This window comes from Puma concolor, chromosome E2 (genome assembly GCF_028749965.1).
Source record: "Puma concolor isolate L17-30 chromosome E2, mPumCon1.1.hap2, whole genome shotgun sequence".
In the NCBI taxonomy this organism is placed as follows: domain Eukaryota; kingdom Metazoa; phylum Chordata; class Mammalia; order Carnivora; family Felidae; genus Puma; species Puma concolor.
This window is the reverse complement of record NC_141681.1, coordinates 58,090,027-58,109,030: the sequence shown is the minus strand read 5'-3', so window position 1 is coordinate 58,109,030 and position 19,004 is coordinate 58,090,027. Positions and strand designations below refer to the sequence as shown.

General features: G+C 39.3%; 1 protein-coding gene across 1 annotated transcript in view; it reads right to left on the bottom strand.

The window, feature by feature from the left end:
- Window positions 1-1,860: 1,860 nt before the first annotated feature.
- LOC147573821 (uncharacterized) overlaps window positions 1,861-19,004 on the bottom strand; it is a 31,599-nt gene continuing 14,455 nt past the window's right edge. Inside the window, exon 4 of the mRNA XM_086688670.1 lies at window positions 1,861-4,610. Coding sequence (XP_086544796.1) covers window positions 1,861-4,610 — 2,750 coding nt within the window. The remainder of the gene's footprint in view (window positions 4,611-19,004) is intronic.

The following is a 19,004-nucleotide window of genomic DNA, read 5'->3' as shown; positions in this document are numbered from 1 at the left end:
ATTATCTTGTGAGTCTGTAGGGTGTTGTCTAGGGAATGTACTAGTGAGAGGGGCTGGTGTCAGTCAAGACCCTGTAAAACTCCTGGCTAGGGGCACCTGGATGCCTCAGTAGGTTAAGCATGTGGCTCTTGATCCCATAGTTAATGGGTCTGAAGCCTGTGTCTGGTTGTGTGCTGACAGCAGAGTTGCTTGGGATTCTCTCCCCACTGCTTTGCCCCTCCATGCTTATGCTCTGGCTCAGAATAAATAAACTTAAAAACAAATGGACTGGCTGTGCAAAATGAATGCCAAATAGCGTTTCACGGGGGACCTTAGGTAAAAGGTCAGCAGTACCCCTCTAGACCCCATAATATATCCATAATAATATCACAGTATTCACAAAGAGGAGAAAATGGTATAATGGATAAACGAGAGGAAAAATAATGGCACATTATGTAAATCCTAAGGCCGCGGAGAAAAGGGATTACTGGGTATGTTATGCCGTTGTGTTAGGAAAAGAGTTATAGATTCCGTCAGTTACCTACAACCTTAAATACAAGAGGATGTGGTAACATTGCTGGTTGGATCACACTTCATTCATTACACATCCATGTTAACACATTAAAAACAATTATATTTTATTAATTAAAATATATTAAGTTCACAGACCAATTTATGCATTTCAAATCCACTCAACTCAACAAATCGTTCAAAATATAGAATACAAGTGGTAAAAAAGCATTCATGTGTTGATGTAATGACAGGGGAGTAGTGATTTCCATAAATATCAGGCCGGAGGTAATTGTTGAGAGATGTGGATGTACAATTTATGCCATTTGGGGGAAGAGTTAGCTAGGCTCTGGCTGCCATCTGTGAAGATGTCTTCATTGCAGCCACATCAACTCATGTGCTCTGACTATTGCTGTTGTAAAGATCTATCAGTGCACTGGACTGCTACCTCTTTTGCCTTTAAGACCTTAACATAAAACATTTTCTTTCTAATATTCAGGAAGTTTTTAGAGTTAATAAATGGACAATGGTGTTCTCAACACCTGTCTCATGACAACTTACATCAGTGGTATAACCACAAACAGCATCTCCATTTAGATTTGTTTCAGATGTTGTACATTATATTGTCCTTTATCTTCCATGGAAAATTCGATATGCCTGAGTCCTGCATAATGAAGAAGGGCATCTCATACCTTTGATGCAACAACAGTCAGTCACATGGTTTCACACACCCACTAGGAATAAATGAATAATCTGTAGTGATTTGAGAGTAGAAATACATGGATATTTGCTAGTCACAAATCCCATAGAGGGTCAATGTAAGTAAAAAAAAAAACCAAGGCACAATTTGAAATTAATTATACCTATGCAAAAACCGATCCACTAGATCTTTAGGACCAGAATAGCATATATGTTTTCTAAGTGTCTAACTCCGTATTATTCGTTATAAGTATTTTGAAGCAATGTCTGAATGAAATGACAGATATACTTCTTTCTATTTGATTTCTGTAACATGATTCACATTTGATGTTCAATGAAATACTTTTGTAAATCTACCTTTCCAGTTACTTTCTTATATGCACTCTCTTGTGTTTCCTAAAGTGTATATTTAAAATGAGGGTCTTTGTTCACTCATTACATTTCTAGGGTTTGCATCTAGGGTGTCTTTTGTGATATCGAGCAAAAGTTGAATTCCAGGTAAAGGCGTGGCCACTTTCCATTTCACACTTTGGCTCCTATGTGATAACTAGAATGTGGAGTAAGTTGTGACTTTCAGGGAGAGCTTGCACATTCTTTACATTTGTATGGTTACTCTCCAATAGGAATTTTCTGATGTCCCGTAAGGGCTGGGCACCACTTTCAGGCACTGACTTACATTCTTTTTACATTATCAGGTTTCTCTCCAGTGTGAATTCCGTGATGTTGAGTAAGGATTGAGGGCTGGGTAAAGGACTTGCCACATTGTTTACATTGGTAATGTTTCTCTCCACTATGAATTCTGTTATGTCGAGTGAGGTCTGAGGGTCCTTTAAAGTCCTTGCCACATTCCTTACATTGGTGAGGTTTCTCTCCACTATGAATTCTGTTATGTCCAGTGAGGTCTGAGGGTCCTTTAAAGGCCTTGCCACATTCCTTACATTTGTAAGGTTTCTCTCCAGTATGAATTCTGTGATGTCGAGTAAGGATTGAGTGCCTGGTAAAGACCTTGCCACATTGACATATGTCAAGTCTTTCTCTGATATGGATTTGCCCATGTCTATTTAGTGATGAGCAGTCCTTAAAGGCTTTACCACATTCCTTACATTTGTAAGGTTTCTCTCCAGTATGAATTCTGAGATGTCGAATAAGGTTTGAGTACGTGGTAAAAGCCTTGCCACATTCCTTACATTTGTAAGGTTTCTCTCCAGTATGAATTCTGAGATGTCCAGTAAGTTTTGAATGCTGACTAAAGGCCTTGCCACATTCTTTACATTGGTAAGGTTTCTCTCCACTATGAATTCTGAGGTGTTCAATAAGGTTTGAATGAAAGCTAAAGGCTTTGCCACATTCTTTACATTGGTAAGGCTTCTCTCCAGTATGAATTCTGTGGTGTTGAGTGAGGTGTGAGTGCTGGCCAAAGGCCTTGCCACATTCACTACATTGGTAAGGTTTCTCTCCAGTATGAATTCTATGATGTTGAATAAGGTGTGAGCGCCGGCGAAAGGCCTTAACACAATCTTTACATTGGTAAGGTTTCTCTCCAGTATGAATTCTGAGATGTCGAATAAGGTTTGAGTACGTGGTAAAGGCCTTGCCACATTCCTTACATTTGTAAGGTTTCTCTCCAGTATGAATTCTGAGATGTCCAGTAAGTTTTGAATGCTGACTAAAGGCCTTGCCACATTCTTTACATTGGTAAGGTTTCTCTCCAGTGTGAATTCTGTGATGGTGAATAAGGACTGAGTGGTAGCTAAAGGCCTTGCCACATTCTTTACATTGGTAAGGTTTCTCTCCACTATGAATTCTGAGATGTTCAATAAGGTTTGAATGAAAGCTAAAGGCTTTGCCACATTCTTTACATTGGTAAGGCTTCTCTCCAGTATGAATTCTGTGATGTTGAGTGAGGTGTGAGTGCTGGCCAAAGGCCTTGCCACACTCACTACATTGGTAAGGTTTCTCTCCAGTATGAATTCTATGATGCTGAATAAGGTGTGAGTGCCGGCTAAAGGCCTTATCACAATCTTTACATTGGTAAGGTTTCTCCCCAGTGTGAATTCTGAGATGTCGAGTAAGGTTTGAGTGCTTGCTAAAGGCCTTATCACAATCTTTACATTGGTAAGGTTTCTCCCCAGTGTGAATTCTGAGATGTCGAGTAAGGTTTGAGTGCTGGCTAAAGGCCTTATCACAATCTTTACATTGGTAAGGTTTCTCCCCAGTGTGAATTCTGAGATGTCGAGTAAGGTTTGAGCGCTGGCTAAAGGCTTTGCCACAATCTTTACATTGGTAAGGGGTCTCTCCAGTATGGATGCTGTGATGTCTAAGAAGGTAGGAGTGCCTGCTAAAGTCTTTGCCACATTGCTGATATTTGTCAAGTCCCTCTCTGATATGGATTTGCCTGTGTCTATTTAGTGATGAGCAGTCCTTAAAGGTTTTACCACATTCTTCGCATTTGTACAATTTCTTTCCAGCATGCATTTGTTGATGTTGAGATAGTGCCGAGTGCCAATGAAAGACTATGCCACAGTCCTTACAAGTGTACCTTTTCTCTCCAGGACCAATCGTCTTATGTGCATTTAGTCTTCGTGACTGACTCAACACAATTCCAGATTTATTACACGTGTATGTGTTTTTTCCCACACAAATTGTTTGATGATCACCAACACTGGAGGACTCCTTCAGATCTTTCCCACAGGTATTATAAGGATTTTCTCTCATATGCCTACTCTTCTGTATAATATGTTTAGATCTTTGAGACAAAACTTCTTCACCTTTATCACATTCAAAATGGTTGTCTGGCAAATGAGTACTCAGATATTTGTTAACATTTGAGCCCTGGTTAAATGTTTTCTCAGATTCACTGCAAGGAGCAATTCTATACCCATTGAAAATATTCTCGTAGTTGTGTAGGGTTGACTCCTTTCTGACATGCCCCTCAAATTGACACCTCGTTACACTTTCATCTTCATTTTTAAATCTATTATTTCCAGAAACAGTTGTCTGAAAGGTCATTCCAATCCTATTTTCAAATTGGTTCAAATACTTATTTTCCATCTGAATGGGGTAACTTTCCAGATTTTCCAAATTTTCTTTCGACAAATATTTATCTTTGAATCTTTGAATTGAGTTTTTGGTAACAGAAACACACTGCTTTGTAGAAGTAGCTAACTTAAAAGGGGAGGGTTTGCAAAATGCTTTATATCCTTCACCATATGGGGCAGTGAGATTCTTCTCATGGACAGATGTCTCCATTTGGAAATGTCCGTCATGGTATGTTTGATGCCCTTCACTCTCCCCATCGTTGTGCCAGTCTATCATTAAGTGTAAATTCTCAAGGGTACTATATTCACCCATTGACACTTTTTGGAGAGAAAGTTCTAAGCACGGCTTTGGCAGGAAATTCTGGGTGCATTGTGAAGATACAGCTGAAAGATATCAAATAACAGAAAAGTAAAATCATCCTACTTACTACTCTCAGATGAATATACTGAAGACTTCTATTGTGCAACCTTAGAATCAATCAGAAAATGTTGGTCAAATGTTTGAGAAGGAATCATCAGGACTTCATTCCTCCATGGACACATAAACTTGCACACAATACACTGACCATATAGCCTAATAGGTAATTCTGTAGTATTGTCATGTTATCATACAAATCATTTTCCTATACCTCGAATGATCAGGAAAAGTACCACATGAGGCCAAAATTACCACAGAAGGAAACTTAAACATAAAACTGAAACAACAAAATAGCATACAGTAAAACTAAGACCAAAAACTAACTCCAAACAAGGAAAGGTGCTATGTCCGATAAATTCAGTGGATCATTCAAACAAGCATTTCATGAGAAAGTATTTTAAATCTCCTCGAGTATTTCCAAGGAGTGAAGATAAGGGAAAATATGAAAATACTCTGTGGTACCAGCATTACCAGGTTACCAAATGAAAGGAATAACTACTGTAAAGAAGGCTACAAACTCCTAAAAAAAGTTATCTCTGTTCACAGATGACACGATCTATAGAAAACCCTAAAGGATCCTTATTTTTATTTTGTATTATTTTGGTCATTGCTTGAGTTATTTCTGCTAGGTTTTATACTGCTTTCAAGTTTTCTATTTTTTAATGCCATAAATGCTTCAGTTAAGGAAGACATTGAAATTAACAACATTACACCAAAAGGAACTAGAAAAGGAACGCTGTTAGCTGAAATTTAGTAGAGGAAGAAATTACAAAGCAAGATCTGAAATTATTTTATTTAGAAGGAAACATCAGAAATAAGTGAAATAGAGACCAGAATAAAAAGGTAACATAACATTGAAAGTAATGCCCATGTAACAAGAAAAATAACAAAATTGGTAATGCTTCAACTACATATACAACGATATCCTAACAAATCAAATAACTTAGAAAAGAAATCCACTGGGGCCCTTGGGTGGCTCAGTCAGTTCATTGTCCCCCTTTGGCTCAGGTTTTAATCTCAGGGATAGGGAGTCTGAGCCCTGCATCAGGCTCTGTGCTGACAGCTCAGAGCCTGGAGCCTGCTTCCAATTTTGTGTCTCCTGTCTCTGCACACCCTGCCCCCAGCTTACACTCTGTCTCTCTCAGAAAGAAACATGAAAAAAAAAGACTTCCACTTAATTCCTAAAAATGCACAAGTTACTATGATTGAATTATGAACCTTAAACCCAAGAAATCAAAAATCTTATACCTACAAGAAGAATAAATGTTGAAATCAAAATAAAAAATCTCTCATCACAGAAAAGCCAAAAATCACATGCGTTCATTGGTCAATTCTAACTAACATTTAAAAAATAATAATTAAAGATAATCTTTTCAAAATCTTACAAGTAGTGGAAGAGCAGGAACACATTCAAAACTATCCTGTGAGGCCAGCAATACTCTGACACCAAGCAGGATACACACAATAGAAGAACAAAAATGTCTGGTTTGTCTGATACAAGTTTTGCCACTCTGACTTTCTTTTGATATCTAGTTGTATGGTATGTGTTTATTCATTTCTTCATTGTTAACCGGCAGGTGGCTTTATGTCTAAATGAGTCCTTAGAGGCAGCATATAGTTTTTTGGTTTTTTGCTTTTATTTATTTTGATACTCCTGGATCTGGAGGTCTGTTTCCTTCCAGGATTACGGAAGGTTTCTGCTAATATTTCTTGAAATAAAGGTTCTTCCCCCTTTTCTCTCCCTTTTGCTTCTGAGACTCCTATCATGCAAATATTATTACATTTGATGGAGTCTCTGAGTTTCCCGAGTCAATACTGTTGCATGATTCTTCTCCTGTCTTTTGCTTAGAGTCATTATTTTTCTTCATTTTTTTCTTCTTCTAGGTGACAAAGTCATTCCTCTGGTACTTCCAGCCTGCTGTTCACTGCTAAGCCTGTTTCCAATCTTTTTTTTTTTTTTCTTTGCTGAAAAAAAAACCTGTTTATTTTCTGAGAGAGATACAGAGAGTGAAAGAAGAAGAGAGGCAGAGCAAGAGGGAGAGAAAATCCCTATCAGACTCCAGAGGCAGTCACTGCAGAGAACAAGTTGGGGCTCTATCTCCCAAACCGTGACATCATAACCTAAGCCAAAATCAAGAGTTGGATGCTTAATTCAATGACCCACCCAAGTGTCCCTCAATCTTGTTCATTGCACTGTTCTTCTCTGTTTGATTCTTTTTAGCTGTTTTAGCTCCCTGGTAAGGTTCTCACTATTCTTTACTCAACCCAGAGAGTGTCTTATGAATGTTGCCTTCAATTCTCCATCAAGCATGTTACTTACAACCATTTCACTTAAATCTCTCTTCATGGCCATATCTTCTTCTTTGCCTTTGGATAAATTCTTCCACCTTGGCATTTTGTCTAAGGCCCTGCCTTCCTCTGTATGTTAGAAAAGACAGTTGGGGCGCCTGGGTGGCGCAGTCGGTGAAGCGTCCGACTTCAGCCAGGTCACGATCTCGCACTCTGTGAGTTCGAGCCCCGCGTCGGGCTCTGGGCTGATGGCTCAGAGCCTGGAGCCTGTTTCCAATTCTGTGTCTCCCTCTCTCTCTGCCCCTCCCCCGTTCATGCTCTGTCTCTCTCTGTCCCAAAAATAAATAAACGTTGAAAAAAAAATTAGAAAAGACAGTTATGTCTCCCGTAGACCATTTAGACAGCAGCCTGTAGATGCTCTCCTTGATTGCTATGGACAGTGTAGGGTCCCTGGCCTGAACATGGTAAGTCATAGCTAGATGCACTGCAGTCTGCTTGTGAATTGAGACCTGACATCAACTCCACCAGAACTGAGGCCCTCCAGAACTGTTTGGTCAGGAAATGAGGTGTGGGCAGCAACTTGTGCAGGTCTCTTGGAGCAGGGACCAACCTTGCTGAGAATGAGGCAGGCTTGAGAGAGAAGGGCAGGCCCACCAGAGCATAGGGAGGTGGGAGCTTGGAGTAAGGTAGGCAGACATCCAGGGTCTCTACTGAGCTACTTCCCTCGGGTGGCTCTGTGTTTAGGCTGAGGGGCAGGGGAGAGAAGGGGCTCCAGCTAGGTCTTTAGTTCCCCTAGAGGCATCTCAGAGAATTTTGCCTGTCAGCACGGTGCTTCTAGTGAAGTGAATAATCTCCCACCCTGTATGCTCCAGGCATTCTTCAGAGGACTTTGCCACATTGAGTGACCCCAGGTTGTTTGTCTGTCTTCTTTCCAGAGGCAGCACAGTGCCCTCTCGGCTCTATCCCAGCCAAGCCTAATGATCTTTAAAACTTCAGCATTTACGATAGCCTAGCTGCCAAAATTCATGAAATTCAGTCCTCATTTTCCCAGCCAATGGCTTTGGGGAAATGTTCTCCTTATGCATTCCTGTGTGTGCTCCTGTCTCAGGTGATCTTCTCCTTGACTGTGGCTCCCTGCCTTCTGCAGCACTACAATCCTTTTCTCCCTAAACCATGTCTTTAAGCTTTCTACCATCTTGAGTGTGTGTGGCCTCTCCTCTCCCTTACGATGGGGACTTTGTTCTGTCAGTGTTCAGGCACATATCTGAGATTTTTGGAATGATTTGTCAGTTATCCAGTCATGTTTATGAGATGTGAGGAGCCTAGGGTCCTGCTACTCCACTGCCATTTTCCTCCCCTCTGAAGAATCCCTATATGTAAAACTCACACACACTTTACAAATTTGGAGAGTACAAATGCAACGCATAAAAATTAGTGGGGCGCCTGGGTGGCTCAGTCGGTTAAGCGGCCGACTTCGGATCGGGTCATGATCTCGCGCTCCGTGAGTTCGAGCCCCGCGTCAGGCTCTGTGCTGACAGCTCGGAGCCTGGAACCTGTTTCGGATTCTGTGTCTCCCTCTCTCTGACCCTCCCCCATTCATGCTCTGTCTTTCTCTGTCTCAAAAATAAATAAATGTTAAAAAAAAATTAGTTGTGTTTCCATACAAAAAAATGCTTATACTTTAACATAATGATAAAAGTCAAACCTAGCTTAACACTACAAAATATTGTGCACGAATTGAAAGAAGAAACAAATGGAAACATATCCGAGTTCTTGGACTGGAGTACTTAATACTTGAGCGGTTAATAGTACTCAAAGTGCTCTACTCACTTAATGCATTTTTAATCAAAATTCCAATATCATTTTTTTGGCAGATATATCAAAATCCATCCACACATTCATATGGATGACACAGGGTAACATATACCCAGAATAATCCCAGAAATGAAGGGCAACTTGGTGGCAAACACTTCCTAATTTAAAGCATACTACAAAGCCATAGTTATCAAAATAACATCCTAGAGACATCAAGACAGGCCTAGAATAATGGACAAGTGATGACACAGGGTAACATATACCCAGAATAATCCCAGAAATGAAGGGCAACTTGGTGGCAAACACTTCCTAATTTAAAGCATACTACAAAGCCATAGTTATCAAAATAACATCCTACAGACATCAAGACAGGCCTAGAATAATGGACAAGTGATGCTGAGCTACATGTGTACTTCACCAATGTTAACGTGTAGGACAATGAGGTGAGGATCTCATTAAATTCATATTCTGACTTGGAATCAGGCTGATGTCTGAGTTTCCATATGTCTTTAAGTTGCAAGTGATGCTAACATATTCAGTTCAAAGACATGCTTTTAAATTCCAAAACAAAACAAAGGAAACAAACAAGCAACAACACAAAAACAAACAAAAGAAAGAAAAGAAGAAAGAAGAAATCATGATGACTTTGAACGTAAAGACTGTTGGGAAAATTACAACTTATAACCTCATGAACAGTAACAACAAGTGTTCTCGAACATTTACTACACACTACAAACCATTCTAACACTTTTTCATAAATTCCCCCATGAGTCCACGGTGACCGATGTGAACGTTCTATGTGTTTTTCATCTTTCACAAGAATATCTTGGAAAAACTGTAGTCCTAGTGGAGCTTGAGTTTTAGCCCAGATTGCCTGACTTTTAATTTGTCTATTGGAACACACAGACCACTATACAGAGGAAACCCTAAAAGAAGGTTCAGAGTAGGTTCCAAAGTGAAAAAGGTAACACAAACACGACTGAACCACAGAACTCATCAACCCAAAGAGAGCAGTAAAGAAACAACACAAAATACGAAAATTACAAATCAAATAAAAAAACAAATGTGATAGAATTAAACTGTTTTCGTCATTGAAACCAAAAATGTTTTCAGGGGCTTAAAACATACGGATCTATTTGTGGTGGAAGCTTTTTGTGTCCTCCAAACAAACCACAGAGTTCAACACTCACATTGGTACAACTGACATAGCTATTGTTTGTGAATCCCCTAGGGTTTTCAAAGTTCTGTCCCATTGATCTTTTCTGCTGAATTATATTTTAAATATTTAAGAAGTTGAGTATATATGATGCATAATTATTTTTTTTCCCTAGAACAACAGAGAAGTGATAAGGAACAGTCCATCTGTGACATGAGTTTAGAATCCAATGGGAATTTTCAGCAGCAAGGCCTGACTGATTTACAATTTCCACTTTCTACACTAGTATCTCCAGCAAACATAAGAACCTTCATTTTCTAAAGAGACTAAAAACAACATGAAACACAGAAGCCAGTCCAGATTAAATGGCGTGATTTATGCACATCTTTCAATAAATCCTCCCAAGGAATTTAACATTACATGGGAAAAAAATATTAACTTATCATGGAGGGATCTTGCTGAGAGCAGAGAGCAAATGAAGTGCAGAGATCTGTAATGGTTCACAGTTGTGTCAGGTACCTAGCATTCTTGAAAGGACGTATAATAACTGCTGGGAAATACATGTCCAGAGCAGCAAGTAAGTAAATCGTAATGTAAAAGTAAACATGAAAACATACTGATAGGAGCCCCAGTTCTCCTGCTGACTGATGTCTAATGTTTTTCTCTCAGGATGATGTTCTTGTATTCCACCCTCAGTGTGCCCAAAGCCAGGTACCTCTCCATACAAATGGTATTCATCCTGTCACATAGAAGAGGAAAGGCAGAGTTTATTTAATGCCAGCTGAATCTATGGCTACTTTACCTCATTTGTCTCTCAGGTTTAACCAAAGAATGGTAAAAATGTGAATCCTTTTGAGGTGGTAGAAAAAGAGAGGGAAGTGTTGGTTCCCACACCTCAAGTGGAACCAACAGGTTGAATCAAGTCTCCATGGAAATCAGCTTGAGTTCAGTCATGGGCACTACGTGTATTTACAAAATGAAACAAAACCACACAATACTTCTATAATCAGAAGCACACTGCCCCTTCTAGGCTGTAGAACATATGCCCCAGATAAAATTCCAGGCCTGCATCACAGGAAATGAACAGTTTCAAAGGATATTTAAACATGGGGAAGAGGATAAAATAGGTGAGCCTAAGGTTCTTCTCTCTCTTCTCTTTTCATTCAAGCTGCCTCCACCCTTGCATGGAGAACTTGGTCAACCACTTTTATTTCTCCTTCTTCTCGTCACCATACCAAACATATTCTTGGAAGCAGTTGGCTCTTTTACCCAGCGATGCAGGTACAACTGCTTCTGATTGCAATGTTACATTTCTTAGCTTGGAGCCTATCAATTCCATAACCTTTAAAAATATCAAGTTTTCCCTGTCCTTTTAGTAACTCCCACAGCTTCATGCTACAGGATCTCTTGTGTTTTCAACTCAGGTTTCTTCCCAAAATCTGACTTTGACTAAAATGAGCATGAACATAAAGTGTAGTTGCAATTTGGCGTTTTCCCAAAAGAATTCACTTACACTGAAAAGCCTTCAGAAGACATGTGCCCATTATGACAGGCACTTTAGGAGAGGAGAGATGAAACAGAGCACACGGCAGGGCAAGCGGTTTGAGAAGCTCTCACAGAAATGACTGTTCTTCATGTATCTCCTGGGATGCTCAGCCAGTGAGGACTCCAGACTCCTCTAGATGCTCCTATTCACCTTTCCACTCAGCGGGACACACTCTCCTCTCTCCCATGGCCTGCCTGTCCTCCAGCAATTTACCTTTATCTCCATTTTGATAAAGATAAATTAGCTTTCCTAAGTCTGCATCTTACTATGAACACCTAGGATGAGCATGATTTGGAGAGTAGGTTAGCTTTCATTACAGACAACTTCTTAACAAAATGGTTTAACCTATATATGTACAGGTGAATTGGTAACTACTTTGTTTTCTCTCTTTTCTCTTCAAGTATACTTGACACACAATGTTACAGCAGTTCAGATATACAGCTTGGTCATTTGACAACTCTACAGGGTTAGTTATGCTCACCACAAGCGAGCTACCATCTGTCACCATACAGTGCTGTTATAATAACATCGAATGTATTCCCTGCGTTGTGTCTTTTATCACCATGACTTATTAATTCCCTAACTGGAAGCCTGTCCTTCGCTATCCCATTTATCCATTTTGCCCATGCTCCCTCCCTGTTCCACTCTGGTAACCAGGTATTTCTGGTTTGCTGTCCTTTCTTGCCATTTGTGACAACATAGATAGACCTAGAAAGTATTATGCTATGTGACATAAGTCAACGAAAGAATATTATGTTGTTTCACATAATGTACAAGTAAATAACAAAACAAATGCACAAACAAGAGGAGAAACCGACCCATGAATATCTACTTTGGTTTGATAAAATCCATGGAGAATCTCGAGAACTATAAAATTCCATGATTCTACACATTCCATAATGTAACCAGCTGGTCTGTAACAATTTTCCAATCCCGGCTGAAGATAGGAGACTCCTAGATCAACCCCCAAGGATCTTATGGCTCATGACACACCTAGCACCATAAACTTCTTGATCATTCTAATATCACTTGTCAGCCCCCACCCCCAACTCCTACAGGTAGATGCTCCACATACAGTGGGTTTGTGAGACCCTGGACATAGGAAACTCAGTATCTTCAAAGAATATCTAGCATATCTGCTCAAACCTTTGCCGATGAAGCAGACACGTGTTTTCGTGTCCAAGAAACAAACCTGTCCTCTAAGAGCAAGATACTACCATTATATTCCAAAGCTTTTTTATACACAAACATAAGTGGAATGGCATAGAATAAGAACTTTCAATGCTTGTATCCATGACTCATGAAAAAGCTTAAACCCATAGAGAACCATCTCCTAACAATATTTTCCTATCACTTTGACCTTGGCTAAATTTGGCTCCAGCCTCATTTTCCCTCATGTCCACCATCTCATCAAACACTGATGAATCAAACACAGGAAATGGGATAAAATCTATTCAATTCATGTCAGGAAATATATTCCAAGACTGTGATTAACATGATTCAATGAAGAAAAATTAGGTGGCCTGTAGCATTCACTTCTGTCATGTCCCAGCCGGGGGTGGGGGGTGGGGAGGGGGGTGTCCTTACATTCAACCAGGTAAAGAAATCCTAATACCCATGATGATCTACCTTAAATTTCTGTAGTGAACTTTCTAAGGGAGATGGGTGAAGACACACCTGAACTGTGCAAAAGCATAGGATATACATGTATCAGAGAAGATGAGAGGATTTTGTTCTCCTTACCCAGGCAAAGCAAGTCCTGGATACCATGAAATCACAACTCATTGTAATGAAAGAGCTGCTAATTGAGAAAAGGGTAGGAATTCGCAGGTGTTCACAAACCATCAACAGGGCATATTTGGAAGAGCAACCCGGAGATAATAGATGGAGGAGAGTATATAAAATGAAACAGTGGAGTGATCACAGGACAAAAATACTTCAGATGGTTCTGAATTTTGGTGAAGATATGGAAGAAACATTGATCTTATGAACGCACTTGACACACTCCTTGGGCTTGTACTTGATGAAAATCATGGAAATGTTGGCCCACATCATAAGCTGACAACACAATCTCAAGAAATAGGAACAATTCTGAATAAAGCAAATGTATGGTTGTGTTTGGATATCCACAACAGTACCCAAAATATGTTTCCTTCATGATGTTTTGTTGCTCATTTGACAGTGACATACAGAGGAAGATTAAAAACTGAATTTATTTGAAAGCTTTCAGTTTAAGCTCCTTCAAACCAGAGTCCATGAGACTAATCTGAATGATGTGGAAGTCACCCAAGTAAACAATATGTTCCTGGTAGCACAAAACTTTGCTTGAAGATAGTACATTGGAATTTTCCTAGAACTATACCTACAAGAAGACGATAAAAATAGGAAAAGAATCAAAAGACAACAACCATGTAGTCATAACCAATCAAACAAGCAACAATGCAATATATCATATGGAATAATCTTTAAAAAGAAGGGCTTTGGGGGCTCCTGGGTGGCTCAGTCAGTTGAGCGTCTGACTTCGTCTCAGGTCATGATCTCGTGGTTCATGGGCTCGAGCCCCGCATTGGGCTCTGTGCTGACAGCTTGGAGCCTTGAGCCTGCTTCAGATTCTGTGTCTCCTTCTCTCTCTGCCCCTCCCCCATTTGTGCTCTATCTCTCACTGTCTCTCAAAAATAAATAAATGTAAAAAAAAATAAAGAAAAAAAAGAAAGGACTTTGTCACTGTATTAATAGTGTTATTTTTCAATATCAAGTTACACTATTTCAATATTATACTCCTGGATGACAAAAAATCTTAGTGTGTGTGTGCATAGTTATACACACATACATTTGTATTAAGTATACAAATATAAATACATGTGTATAGGGAAACCTTTCTTAGCCCATGAGAGATAAGAACATTCATCACAAAGGAGTGACATCATAAAAATGGTGACAGAGGTAGTTCCTACTCAGTAATTCTCATAGTAAGCTCAGCTGGCAACGATTCACATTAGACATCACTGGGGAAATCTCAATACCCCAAAATAACAGGTATTGAAAAATAAATTCTTCTCCTTCCATTGAACCAGTTGAAATGTGGGTAGAACATGCTACCCTACTTTATCTTATTGGTTTCTACAACTGATAGAAATCCTCTTCCCACTCAGGTCCAAATGGGTATAAGGACAGCGTAGGCTGTGAAACATCATAGGGACATTTAACCAAAAACTGGGTAGGCTGTTTAGAGCAGAAATATGCTCAGTGCCGGTGACTGGTGACCAGCTTCCCAAGGAACCAGTGCTCTGCACACAGTTCGGAGCACAGACTCGACTCAACACAGGGTTGAGTGGATTGGAGGGAGGTCTCTGCCAGCTGTGGGTCAGGATTCTTGGAAGAACACCCATCAACACTGGATCAGACCTATGTTGGGCTTATTCCTGCGATGCCAGTGCTTTGAGGAACTACCCACAGGTCTTGCTGGTTCTGATTATTAGTGTCCAGCAGCCATCTTCCTCTTCAGAACCAACTCTGGCATGTGACATCTTTAAGGTATGCCCACAATGTTCTCCTCTCCATTAATACCCACAAATCTTGGCCTGGGAAAGTACAGTTGTCTATGGCATTCCATAGCATTTGGTCCACAGTACCACTACAGAATTCAATAAATCATGAGGAAAGAATCAGACTTCCCTCGATCCCAGAAAAACACCACGTTGATTCACAAGTCCCCATCTCTGTCACGTTTGTTCATCACAAGAAGTTTTCAAAGACCTTGCAGTGACCAAAGGGAGCTTCTTGTCAGAGCTTTCATCACATTTCAGGAGTTTCTCATATTTGCTTTTAGTAAGACCTATCTTCCTCTCAAAGCATACTATCCTCATGTTTTATCTGTCCTCATAATTCTCTCCATACCAAGTGCCTGAAGGAATCCTGTGTACAATTGATGGTATTTTCCTGTTCCTTCCATTGAAGTGGTGTCAACAATGTATTGCAATATTAGAGATGGCTCAGTTGATTCAATTACCAACCGTTTTCCATTATATTAAAAAATTCTAGGGGCACCTGGGTGGCACAGTCTGTTGAGCATCTGACTTCAGCTCAGGTCATGATCTCACGGTTTATGGGCTTGAGCCCTGTGCATCAGGCTCTGTGCTGACAGTGCAGATCCTGCTTGAGGTTCTCCCTCTTTCAGTCTCTCTGTCCCTTCCCAATTCTCTCTCTCTGATAATTAAATATACTTTTTAAAAACTTAAAAATTCTAAGCCATTAAGAACCAAGAAGCACAGCATGGTTTTGTGGGAGGGGGAAGTCTCCCTAACACAGGAAAGAACAACTGTGATGGCTACATCACTGGAATGGAGATGAGGAGACAGAAGAACTGGAGAGGATTTGGAAAGAAAATGAGTAAAACTTACCCTTCTATAATTCAGAGTCACTCGTGCAGCCTAGGACAAATGTCCTTCCCCACATGAAGAATTCATGCCAATGCTTCAGGCTAGATTTTTTTTATCTCTTATCTTGAGCGACATCATCACTCTTAATGGAATACTGTTTTCTTCCTACAGTTAGAACATCTACTAAACTCTCAGCACTGTCCATCTTTCCTTGAAATAAATGTGAAAACAACCCATGACTCACGGTTCTCCAAGTTTTCACCTCATCAAATTGTTCCCCTAAAGGGAGTAACTTCGATGAGGTCACTCCTGAGAAGGGAAAAGAATAGTATCTGAAGAAGTTTTACTCAGTGTTCTTCTCCAATTGAGAAGGAAGGAAATGTATCAAATAAATTACACGGAATTTAATATACTCCCTGTAGAATTACTCCCATATTCAAAGTAACATTTGAACACCATGTCATTTCATGCAAACTAATCTTAAAATCACTGCAAAAGTCATAGAAGCAATAGTTTATAAAGTCTGGAACTTGGAAACAGAGTACATCCTACATGAGTAATAGCCAGGTAGGCAAGACAGGATTTGCATGGGGAAATTCTCAAACCAAGATGCACAGAGATATAGGACACATACAGTCAATACAAACAATGTAGAGAAGTTTCCCAATTTTTAAAAATCCGTAACATTTTTGGTTGTGAGGAAATGGTCAATTTTGAGATTTGGAATATCCTCATTTGAACAAATATTCCCATTCCTTCTGAAGATCTAGGTTTGCATACACACATATACACACGAGATCTAGTTTGCATACATACATATACACACGCTTAATTCTTCCTAATTAGGACTGTTATTCCAAAATCATTCTTTAACTTAATATAAAATATTGCGTTCTGTGCATATCAAAATCATAAACATCTGTGTTCCATATGCTCACAGAAACGACAGAAGGAAAAAACTAAACATATAGGTTAAGACTTTAAATAGTGATTGAGTTTTGTAGAGAGGTCTTATATTTGCAGTAACTTTGTTCAATTAGCCCTTGTTAAGTAGAAACTGTGAATCATTTTGTGAGCCAAGTATCAATAAACAAAAGAGAAATAATTGACTACTGATAGACCATGGGGTATGTATATAATATGTCATGGGGAGCAAGATGTAGAGGTCAAGGATGACAGGCAGAGGGAATGGCAGGAATTGGGACAGATGTCTTTTTTGGGGTGCATGGTTGGACAGCTGTGGAGCTCCAGGGCTAAGTCTAGAATGCACAATTCACAGCAAAATGAGTGGAGAATGGCAGACGCTCTCTGCATGGGTTTTCTCTAAAGGATGTGCAAGGTAAATATACTGAGAATGGGCACTCTTACACAAATGATGATTGGGGAATTCTTATCAGGAACTTCTGTTTGCTTGTGACTGTGGGGCTGTTATCTAGTGACTTTGCTATTGGGGGTGGAGCTGGGGTCAGTTCAAACCCCCTGCAGTCAGCCTGGTTATACAAAATGGATTCCAAGGCAGCAGTATCAGGAAATTGTTCAGGTACATTCTCAATAATACTATATCATTCTTATTAAAACACCTAATGCCCCAGCACTTAAAAAAGGAAGAAAAGATATAATATGTAAACTTTGGGAAAATTAAGTTCAAAGAATTTGAGGTTTAAGGCCACTGGAAAAAAAATTATTAGTGATAGCACCGCACTGCTTAAACAAGTACAAGTGACCCATGAATAAGGCAGGGGTTTGGTGTACCCACCACCCATGCAGTTGAAAATCTGTGTACAAGTTTGACTCCCCAACACGTCATTTTAATAGCCTACTACTGACAAGAAAATCAGTCAATCAAAATATACTTGATATTTTATAGGTGTTTATTATGGTATTCCTACCACCAAGGAAGCCCAAGAAAAGAAAATATTAAGACAATTCAAAGGAAGAGAAGTTATATTTACAGTACTGTATTATAAATAAAACTGCCTACAAGTTGGACCCACACAGCTCAAACTCATCTTGTACAAGAGTCAAGTGTACTTTGTCAACCTTGATGAAAATGGGGCAGGCTAAGGTTGCATTAGGATACCACTGCTTTCATTATAAATCCGTGTTAACATATTCAAATCCATTCGGGATGATTAATGAATATATATTAATTTCAAGTAGACTTTTAACAAACCACTACAAAATCACTGTGTGATCCTTGGTCAAAATACACATTACAATCTTTCAAGAACCACTCTTTTCCCTCTAATGTATTGATTTGTGAGTTGTACTTTCCATGTTGTTCAAACTAAGGCTAATTATTGAGTAAAAGTAGATCGACAATCATCTTTCACCCCTTTGGAGAAGAGTTAGCTATACTTTCCTCAGATATCCGTGAAAATCTCTTGATTTCAGATACATAACTAATATTCTTGACTTGTAACAATTGCTATTATGACGATATACTCAGGTGTTTATGAGCTACCACTGTTTTTTCTACACACGAATTGGCAAAATATTTACATTCAGAACGTTTCTCTGTCAAGCATTTTTTTGCAAAACATGATGCCTTGAACACTTCTTGGTGGCTGATGTCACTCTTATATATCCATCACAAACAGCATCCGCATGTAAGATTCCTTCCTATGTAGGACATACCAGAGTCCTTAATCTTCCCAGGAAAAAAATAGGTAAACATGAATTTCCTATCATAAAAGAGTCCCTCATGTCTGTGAGACAACAAAAATCAAATCATTTTCCATGCACAGCAGCACTAAAGCCATAGCATGAGATGATTTATGGGTAAAATTAGTAACATATGCCATGTTAAATAAACCCTCAAATATGGATAATAGAAAAAAGGAGACAGACTGAGAATAATTGTCCTTCTCCAGACATCCATTCTGCCTTGATCCTTTCAGACATCTTAAAAATACACCTGACCATTCAATAGCATGCATCTAAACTGTGTGTGTCCATTTATACACAGGTTTTCAAAAAATATAAACCCGTTCACTACTGTAAATGTGTTTTCATTATAGTTTTCTTAATCTTTTGTTTTCTCAAGCTTCCTTAATTCTAACAATACCATTTATACCACAGACAACTAAGAATCGGATGACTGACTGGTAATGTAGGTAAGCCTTGGGGTCAACAATAGGCTATTTCCATGGAACAGTAGGTATGGTTTTAAGTT